At 35.3% G+C, this 10,087-nt stretch overlaps 1 protein-coding gene across 1 annotated transcript; it reads right to left on the bottom strand.

The window, feature by feature from the left end:
* Positions 1-490: 490 nt before the first annotated feature.
* LOC141456736 (methionine aminopeptidase 1) lies at positions 491-9,096 on the bottom strand. The gene is made up of 9 exons (XM_074132986.1): positions 8,900-9,096; positions 8,669-8,720; positions 8,523-8,591; positions 8,278-8,453; positions 7,915-8,137; positions 5,376-5,507; positions 5,097-5,240; positions 1,526-1,591; positions 491-791 (listed from the first exon to the last, which is right to left on the bottom strand). The coding sequence occupies exons 1-9, from the start codon at positions 9,008-9,010 to the stop codon at positions 628-630; spliced, it is 1,137 nt and encodes a 378-aa protein (XP_073989087.1). The 5' UTR covers positions 9,011-9,096; the 3' UTR covers positions 491-627.
* Between the last annotated feature and the right edge of the window lie 991 nt (positions 9,097-10,087).

Here is a 10,087-nt window from a genome sequence, read left to right as displayed (position 1 = left end):
CTCACATCTTGCTCAATGCTTCATAAATTGACTGAACCAGGTAAAAGAAATAAAAGTTTTCGTTTTGTACTTGTTTTTTAATCTATTTACAAGTCGGTGTTACAATGTAATAGATTTTATTTTAGCAAACAAAAAAATAAAACAAGAAAAATATTTTTTTATTATTATTATTAAGCATTTCACTTTTCTTTTTTCTAAAAGTGCTCTCTTAATTGAACACATATTAAATTTAGAATATATTTTTACACCAAAAAAAAAAAAATCTATTTCGATGATTTAATTTCTTAGATCGAACTTACCTCCTCGTATATTGAAGAGGAAAAGAAGTGTTCAGAGAGAGTAGTCTACAAAAATCAAAGCGTCTTTTACACGTAAAACAAATAGTATTATCTTTGATGATGGAGTTATTCACACAAACAGACGATAGCTTGAATTTTACTTACTTGATTCAAACAAATCTTTTTCTGGCAAATATTCAACATAAATACGGATTTCTTTTTTTTTTTTTTACTTCAGAAATAAAACACTGTACAGGGGCAGAAATATGAAAAATTATTCAAGAGATAATTCAATAAATGAGAAAGCTACATTAGTAGTTTCTGTGTCATTATATATAAGGCACTGCCGCTATTTATCCATAAAATAAGGTTGGCCACCATTTGATTGCCTAGCTGTCAATATTTCAACACCAGTAGTAGTTACAAGTAGGGTGTGCTCAAATTGTGCTGATAAAAGTCCATCGGCTGTAACAGCTGTCCATTTGTCTGGCCACATGTCGTCTCTCCATGTTCCTAAAACAAAGTAACAAAAACATGAAATGAAAATCAAATTTCATTAAAGTTGACGAAGATTCCATAACTATTTCACTGATTCTTACTTTATCCCAAACAAACATTCCACATGAAGTCTTCAACACCATACTCCCAGAGTGATTGATGGGTGCCCGAGTCAAATGAGTTTTAATTTAAATTATACTTCATCTATTTTTATTTTAATTACAAAAAAATTTAATTACAATCGTGTAGATTTTAGAGTTATATCTATTTTACAGAAATATCTATTTTGAGATTCCTTAAATATGAACAATCTGTATTTGGTTTCTCAAATTGTAAGCTACCAAGAGTTTAGGTAAGTGTAGTGTGTCGACAAAGATACTCTTGGGTATTTAAGCGAATTGAGAATGACGGTGAGCCCTAAGAACTAACATTACGGTAAGGAATTTACGGAAACGAGGCCTGGACTGGGAATCGAACCCCAAGTACCACAATTCAGCTTACCTTTATGGGCCTTGTCTTTAACCGCTCGGCTACCATGGCGCCTTAGTGAATAATACAATAAGGAAGAAATATGTCTACCCTCAAAAGACGCTGAATAATAATAAAATAAGACTGTGATAAATATTTGAATGACTAATAAATTACGAATCATTTATCGTCTATTCGGTTTTATTAGCGACTCATATCGCTGAAGCATGTTCGTATTTATTTAATAATAAACGTAATATGTACAATTTTTTTTAACTCACCTTGGGAGATCATAGGTTCAATAGTGAAACAGTGGCCAGCTTTCATCACTCCAACTGCCTTGTTCTCTGCAATTGTATTCATTAGACTAGATTCAGATGTCAAGGCTTTAAACAATTTTTATTATTATTATTATTTTTCCCCCGCGCATCGACAACTTGAACTTGGTCATTAGCGCCCTATTATTATTATTTTTACTATTACTAATATTATTTACTGTCAATTCAGTCCTGGCATGAGAGGTGGCGGACGGACACCCGAGGCAGATGGACTGCACGGCTCACTGGCAATCCTTCTGTGTGGGCCGGAAGAGAGCATGGCGAGGTCGACTACTATCTCACCCAGTTTCTTACGGGGCACGGGCGCTTCACCTCTTACCTGTATAGGATCGGGAAAGTTGGAGACCCGTCATGCATCTTCGGAGACTCTGACCTCGATGACGCCCATCACACATTCTTTATGTGTGATAGATGGGTGCCGGAGAGGGAGCAAGAGATCGGGAGAATCGCGCCCGAGAACATAGTAGGGATTATGCTTTCCCATAGAGATTGCTGGGACCGGGTGGTTACCTTTGTCAAGGTAATATTAAAAAGAAAGAAACAGGAGCTGGACTTCCGTCTGCTTCTGTCATAATACTGAATCGCATAAAGGCCGGTAGGAGCTCGCAAGAGCTATTGTGAGGCACCACCTTAAAGTAATGCGTAAGTGGTTCCAGGGTGGGTTTCTCTGCCTGTTGGGGAGGTGGGTTTTTTAGTGGATGAGGGTCCCACATACCGTGGGCATTTCTCCCACGACGATGCACTCACTATAAAACAACACTAAAATAACTATGTTTAAATCTTTAGTAAAAATCATAACTTCACTTCTATAATAGCTGAAGTAATTAAAATAAAAACTAAGGTAAAATGAATGTTGTAAAGATCACATAAAAATGCAGAAAATGAGGTACAGCTTTCGATACCAGAAGTAGAAAATTAGATTTAAAAATACTAGAATTTAGATCATTGGCAAATAAGATATACGAGGAGGGGGGTCGTTTGAAAAGTCCGTGCAAAAATAAAAACTACTTAATTTTTTGGGGTAAACCTTTTTTATTTTTCAACATAGTCTCCTTTTAGGCTTATACACTTCGTCCAACGCTGCTCTAGTTTGTTGATCCCTTCCGAATAATAGGATTTGTCCAAGTCTGAAAAATAGCCATTCGTTTCTGCAATCACCTCCTCGTTTGAATAAAATCTTTTTCCCGCCAGCCATTTCTTCATATTGGGGAACAAATAGTAGTCCGAGGGAGCCAAGTCAGGAGAATAGGGGGGATGTGAAACGAGTTGGAACCCTATTTCCATTAATTTTGCGACCACAACTGCTGAGGTGTGAGCTGGTGCGTTGTCGTGATGGAAAAGGACTTTTTTGTGGGCCAATCGTGGGCGTTTTTCTTGCAGCTCGGTTTTCAAACGGTCCAATAACGATGAATAATATGCACCTGTAATAGTTTTACCCTTTTCCAGATAGTCGATGAGGATTATTCCTTGCGAATCTTAAAAGACAGTCGCCATAATCTTTCCGGCCGAAGGAACGGTCTTCGCCTTTTTTGGCGCTGATTCCCCCTTGGTAACCTATTGTTTAGATTATTCTTTGGTCTCAGGAGTGTAGTGATGTATCCATGTTTCAACCACAGTGACGAAACGACGCTTAAAGTCCTGCGGATTCTTCTGGAACAGCTGCAAACCGTCCTTGCAACACTTCACACGATTTCGTTTTTGGTCAAGCGTGAGCAATCGCGGCACCCATCTTGCGGATAGCTTTGTCATGTCCAAATGTTGATGCAAAATATTATGTACCCGTTCATTCGAGATGCCCACAGCACTAGCAATCACACGCACCTTCACTCTTCTGTCATCCATCACCATATCATGGATTTTATCAATGATTTCTGGAGTAGTAACCTCAACAGGGCGTCCAGAACGTTCAGCGTCACTTGTGCCCATATGGCCACTCCGAAAATTTTGAAACCACTTATAAACTGTTCTAATCGAAGGTGCAGAGTCACCATAATGTTTATCAAGCTTCTCTTTAGTCTCCTGAGGCGTTTTGCCTTTCATAAAGTAGTGTTTAATCAACACACGAAATTCTTTTTCGTCCATTTTTTGAAAATCACTCGACTTCCTCGATTCAAACGAATGCCAAACACAAAGAAATAGACCGATCTGGCTGAAACTTGGTGAGTGTTCTTCCAAGAGATGCTACTAACTAAACATAACCTCGATACGCGCCAGTGGTGCTATCTCTCTGACTTTGCACGGACTTTTCAAACGACCCTCGTAGAAAATTTTCGATTTTGAGGTCCTTTAAGTTCGAAAAAGCGGTTTTAAAAAAAAAGATCTGTGTTAATGTATCCCACCGCAACTTAAAATGAAAAAAAAATAAAAAATAAAAAATAAATGCAGAAACTTCAAATTTCACATTTAGTTTAGTTGCCAACAGAGGATGCCAACAATAAGGTTTTAGCCAAAATTTGTCAATCGAAAGTACTACTTTACTAAATCAATATGAAAATATGAATATATAGGCTTCGTGACCGTAAATTATTAAAATAAGGATTCAAGATTGGCGAGGAATCGGTCAAATAAAAAACAACTCGTGTTAGTGCCGACGTTTCGACAAATATATTGACCTCTTCAGGGTCTGGATATTACAAATACACAAATACAAACAATTTAGAGAATCAGTAAAAAAAAACAGTAATAAATATAAAAAAAAAATACAATTAATTCTTCATAATTATTGAAAACTTATAACTTAAACTATTATAAAGAATTTATTGTATTTTTTTTAAATTATTATTATTACTGTTTATTTACTGATTTTCTGTGTTACTGAATTGTTTGTATTTGTGTATTTGTAATATCCAGGCCCTGAAGAGGACAATATATTTGTCGAAACGTCGGCACTAACACGAGTTGTTTTTTATTTGACCGATTCCTCGCCAATCTTGAATCCTTATTTCAATATGAAAAGTTTTTTTATAGGCTCCAACGATTTTATTAATGCTTTAGTTGTTAGAACTTCATCACTAATTGTTCAATTCAGTAAGGCAAAATTGTTAAGTATGCATGATATGCGATAAAACCAAACGATATTATAACTTCATTAAATGTTAGCGTACTACCCACCAGTTGTCTGTTCTACAAATAGATCTAACTCGGAGCTTATAGATCAATAAATGAGATCTAGGTAGTGGTGCACTCTTTGGAAGGGGCTCTCTTACTGATCCTTACTCTACGATAGTTGTGCACAACCCACGAGCCCAGAAAAAAAAAGGAAAAAGAAAACTACAAAACACTGAGCTGAAAAATCTTTAGGCAAGCAAATTTAAAGAACTATTCACTGTAGAGTGCTGTTCATTTTTATTGCGACTGATTCATTAATACAAACGAAAAAAATATTAATTTAATAGCCAAGTTTAGTCATGCCTAGCTTTTGACCTTGGAACTAGGTCATCAATTGTCAAATTGTCTTTTCTTTACATTATGAGTGTGTTGAGGTACTGAGAGTATAAATTCACTAATAACTTACTAGCATAATGAGGTATACTAGGTGCTGTATGGAAAAGTTGATGTATGCCATGACCGCAGTAGCTCCTTACCACCGAAAAACCGTGGGCTTGGGCATGTTTCTGTATTACATTTCCTATTTCCCTATATTTTTCACCTGGTTTAACTGAAAATAAAATGAAATTTATAAGTTTTTCTACTTTATTTATTTACATTTAGAACGTAGATACACTTTTATTCTTTAGAAAATAGAATACATTTTGTTATAATAATATATTAATGTTATACCAATTCTACATACCAATATCAATAGCTTTCTGTAGACACTCCCAAGTGACACGAGTCAGTTTCTTTCCAACATCGCTAACATCCCCAACCCAAAAAGTTTCATTTAAATCACCATGGTAACCTCTGTGATACACAGTTATGTCCACTGCAATAACATAAATTTAATAAATTAGAATTCTGATAAAAAACAGTTACAAGATCCAGATCTGAGTAAAGATAAGAATACTACTGACTCTTATTCTTACAGTAATAGTAAATAATATGGGGCGAAGTAATAAAGAAATGGTTGGCTCCGGAAGGAACATTTCAGAGTTTGTATCGAGTGTCCATAATGGTAACATTAAAAGTGATAGCAAAACTAATAATAATCATAATAATAAAAATAAAGTAATGACAATTTTTACAGGCGGGCTTTACACCCAACTACCAAATTAGGTGTCATGGACGGAGACGACTAGCAAACCTATTTTCAAAACAAAATTCTCATATTAAACATTAAATAAAATCCAAGGCCTAGATCAGGGAATCAAACCCAGTACCACAATATTTCTTAGCTTTGCGGACACCCTTGTAACAGCTCGGCTACCGTGGCGCCTTAATAATAAAATATGTGGCATTAAAAGTATATAGAAAAAAGTTCTGGGCGCCAGTAACCTCAGATAGATTTAATTGGCACACTCAAAAGTTTTAGTCGCAGAGATAAAGACACTCCTTTAATGTGTTTATTTACTTTAAAATATTAAAGAGCTCTAGGCTATCTTAGCTTCAGTCGCCTAGGTGGGTTACCTGCAATGATGTCCGATTAACGGAGTAGGATGCCTTTCTCTGTAAAGAAGAGAATCGATAAAACGGGATGTTACAAGATCGCGGAAGAACGGGATTTTGACGTCTTAATGAATGGTAATATTAATACATATTAGAAAGCATTCAATATTTTGCTTTTATTTTGAATTACAGGGGCTGGATTTACTAACAATTAGAACTCTTGGTAGAGTTCTAAAAGTCGAATAAGCAATTAACCCCTTAACATGCACGCTCGAGTTAACTCGGGCGCGCTAAACTGGCCAAACTGTGCACACTCGAGATAATTCGAGCGGCGTTGTACTTTATGCTGCTATAATTTTTCACACTCGAATATAATCGAGAATTGAAAATAATGTGAAAGCAAAGAAAAACAATCGTTTTATTGATATTTATCATTTACATGGGATTGTAAGCTATAACACTTACTTATTCAAGTATAAAATATAGCGTTTTTTTTTTTCAAAAAAAAACTGTGCATTAAGGGGTTAATATAATTGTCTTTTACTTGCTACAGAGAGTTTTGGGCGTATGTCAAACCAGTAAAAAAAAAAATCTATCAAAAAAACAAAAAATTATAGCGGCTATCGGTATTCCGTCTTTTCTGTCTGGTATGATGTTTACCGGTGAGTCTTTGGTCGAGTACTAGTCCGAGGTAACGGATCCCGTCGACGTTGCAAACAGTTGGGAATGGATGGGAGGATTTTGCAGCCTGGAGGAAATCTTTTTGGATATGGACTTACTTGCATTTACTTCTTGTTCGCCGCAGAAGCCACGTCTTCAAAACAATGAGTTGAATCTGCTGTGAACAGTGAGTAACAGCAGGGTAAGGATTTGGAGAAAGGGTAGCTGTGTTGTCCGTATGTAGCAAAGATACAGAGTACAGTATTTAAGTGATGCGGTGATTTACATGGCCATGTAAGAGGTCTTAGTATTGAGCCTTGGTAAACTCCAGAAAGTTGAAAACATGCAGACAAACTAACCAAGTACTATGGCAAGGAGCTACATTTCGAAAGCGGAGAGAAAAGATCTTGTGATTTAAATAATAACGACAAGGGAAAAGATAAGCTAATGGTTAGCATATGCCAAGCAGAGATAGCGGGTTCGAATCCAACTACCTCCCATAGATTTTCTCTTTCAAGGAGTTTTTTACAACTCATGTCCAGTGATGGACGATAAAGAACACTGCCCGGAGACCGGCAGTGCACTAAAAAAAGCTCCGGGCACCAACGAACTCAGATGATGAAGCGCCTTAAATAAGCAGTGGGCAATACGAGAACCGTTGCGATAAGTTCAGCGCTAAGAATACAATAATATTTCAATAAGTAACAATATCTTTTCCCAAGATTTTTCGTCGCAAAGGATGAAGAACAAAATTCAACTACATTGGAAGGACACTTAAAGATGTATGGAAAGAAAGGTTTTGAAGCTAATCTTAGAATGGGTGGCTATCAACTTGTTATTTTTATTTTTTAGCTGAAATGTAACAATAAAAGAACAATCATATCTGTAAGGCACACCAACATCTGAGATTATTAACGCCCGGAGTCTTTCCAAGTGTGCACAGCTGGCCTCCTATTTGTAATTACCCATTCAAATAAGAAATAATAACGCTAAAAGGCTTGTTTAACTAACCTTTTTCAATTTTTAAGGAAAGACCAACCAAAGGAAATAAAATAAGAGAAACACCCAAATCGTTAAAACCATAAAATAAAACCAATAAGAAATATATTAAAAAACAAAATTCTTACCATTACAGATATCTCCACTATTTAATGGCCTTAAATCTGGAATCCCATGGCATATAACTTCATTCACAGAAGTGCAGCAAGATCTTGGAAATTGATAATAATTTAATGGTGACGGATAGCACTCCCTTTCAAGACATGCTTCGTGAACAATCCTATCTATTTCATCGGTAGTAACTCCTACGTCTATTACTTTGGACGCTTCGTCTAAAACCTCTCTCCCAAGCTAAAACATTAATTAATATTAATTTATCATGGTTCAGTTATTTTAGACAGAATTTAAAGTATTAGCACACTTAAAAAAAAAAGAGGCTTATTGTTTCACAATTATTTTCACAAATCAAAATATTGATAAAAACTACATACCTTACAAGCAACCCTCATCCCTTCAATTTCTTCATCAGACAACACCTTGATCTGAGCAGATTGCCTCATCTGTTGTTCTGAAATTGGTAAACCTTCCGGATGATCAGCATAATCAGGTCGCCCTATATTTTTAGGAACTGTTCGTTTTGGTGTTTGTTTAAAAGGTCTTAACCTTCCTGAAAAACATCAACAACATAGAAGAAAATCTAAACCAATTAAAAGTTAGAGGTACTTTTTATAGTTACCAGTAAAACGATAATTCGGCCAAGGTATGTAAGTACTTTCATTTGTCCCATTTGATTCACCGGTCCCTTCTAAAAAAAAAAAAAAAATTATCACTTCCATTTTAAACAAGTAGATTCAATATATATTGTTAAAACTTCTAACTTACTTGCAATTTTATGTAGAACTTTATGCGACTTCCAGTTCTCCTTGAAGCATTCCTAAACCAACAAATGTGCTCAATCACGAGAAAAAGTCAGGGTAAGGATTTTTTTTTGACGGGTTATATAATAAAGCAACAAATAATAAAGTACCTTTGTAACTTTCCATTGAATTCAAAATTAAGGTATCAGATAAAATCAACTTAATTTTAAAGAATAACAGGTGAAATTACAAATACCTGAGTGCAAAAGTAGGATCCTTGAATGCCCATATTTATGCAGGTGGGACATTGTAATTTCGCTTGCAAATTGCAACCAGGAGATTCACAAATTCGTGTCACGGTTGACATTATTTTATTAACGAAGTGTACACTGTAAAAATTTTAATCCCCCTAACCTATCAATAACCTACCATGCATGGACTCCTCAATCATATATTTCATTACTCTGGCGGGTAAAGGTAGTACTAATTTAACTAGGTATTTGAAATTTAGGAACTTTTTGCCTATTTTCACTATTTCTGTAAAGTACTTTTTTTGCCTGAATGGAAAAAACCATAAAATTGTTTTTAAAAATTTTAGGTTTGGAATAAAAACTGATTAAAATACCTGTTCGTTTTTAAAGTACTCTGTACATAGTTTTTTTTTCTCTCTTAAATGCTTCTTTTCTGTTCACACTTTTCTTCTTGCTAATCAGTTCCTCTTCTGTAATCTATTGCAGCCGGGTACATTAGTGGAAAAAGTAAAGTCAAGTAATGCTTATTTTTCAGGCAGGCTTTACGCATAACTAGTGAATAAGGTGTCGTTTAAGGAGGCGACTAACAAACTTACTTTACAATTAATTTCTCATAATAAATTGACTAAAACCCAAAGCCTATACCACGAATCGAATCCAGAAACACAAAACATCCTAGCTTTGTGGGCCTCGCCTCTACCTTGGCGCCTGAATATTCTGACCCAACCTTAATCATTCAGCCTAATCAACTAATTATTTTGATTACTGCTGAGCCCAGATTAATTACGAAAGTAATCATTCATTCTACTAATGAACTCCTGACAGTTCTCCTGGCTTAAAGAAGCAAACGCAACCGATGTTGTATATCTACTGGAAGGAGTCTGGATAGTTCACTGTCTCGATTTTAGCTTCAAACATTGGACAAGCTAACTTCAAACTGTACTGCTGAAATAGAAATGCAGCAACACGAAATAGAAATGTCTGAAAAATAACATTATTTTTGTTTGCATAGAGGATTTCTCATGTCTCCTAAATATGTAGGAATTTCAGCTTTTTCTACCTATCAAACTTATTTTAACACCACTGTTTTTTAGAGTAAAATTTGTTATCTTTTCTTAATATTTTTATTTCTGAAAAAGCAATTTTTTAATTAATGGCGCGAATTCTTTTTCCCCCTTACATTACAACACTGC

This window comes from Rhodnius prolixus, unplaced genomic scaffold (genome assembly GCF_049639745.1).
Source record: "Rhodnius prolixus isolate KJV_2025 unplaced genomic scaffold, Rpr scaffold_10, whole genome shotgun sequence".
NCBI classification, from domain to species: Eukaryota; Metazoa; Arthropoda; class Insecta; order Hemiptera; family Reduviidae; genus Rhodnius; species Rhodnius prolixus.
The sequence above is the reverse complement of the archived record's forward strand: the minus strand, read 5'-3'. Positions and strand labels throughout refer to the sequence as shown.

Excerpts from the sequence above, each read along its gene's own strand:
- LOC141456736 (XM_074132986.1), bottom strand. The coding sequence starts at position 9,010 with ATGTCAACCGTGACACGAATTTGTGAATCTCCTGGTTGCAATTTGCAA. Across the intron at positions 8,592-8,668 it reads AGTTCTACATAAAATTGCAA|AAGGGACCGGTGAATCAAAT; the intron begins GTAAGTTAGAAG and ends TTTTTTTTTTAG. Across the intron at positions 1,592-5,096 it reads TAGTATACCTCATTATGCTA|AGAACAAGGCAGTTGGAGTG; the intron begins GTAAGTTATTAG and ends ATACAATTGCAG.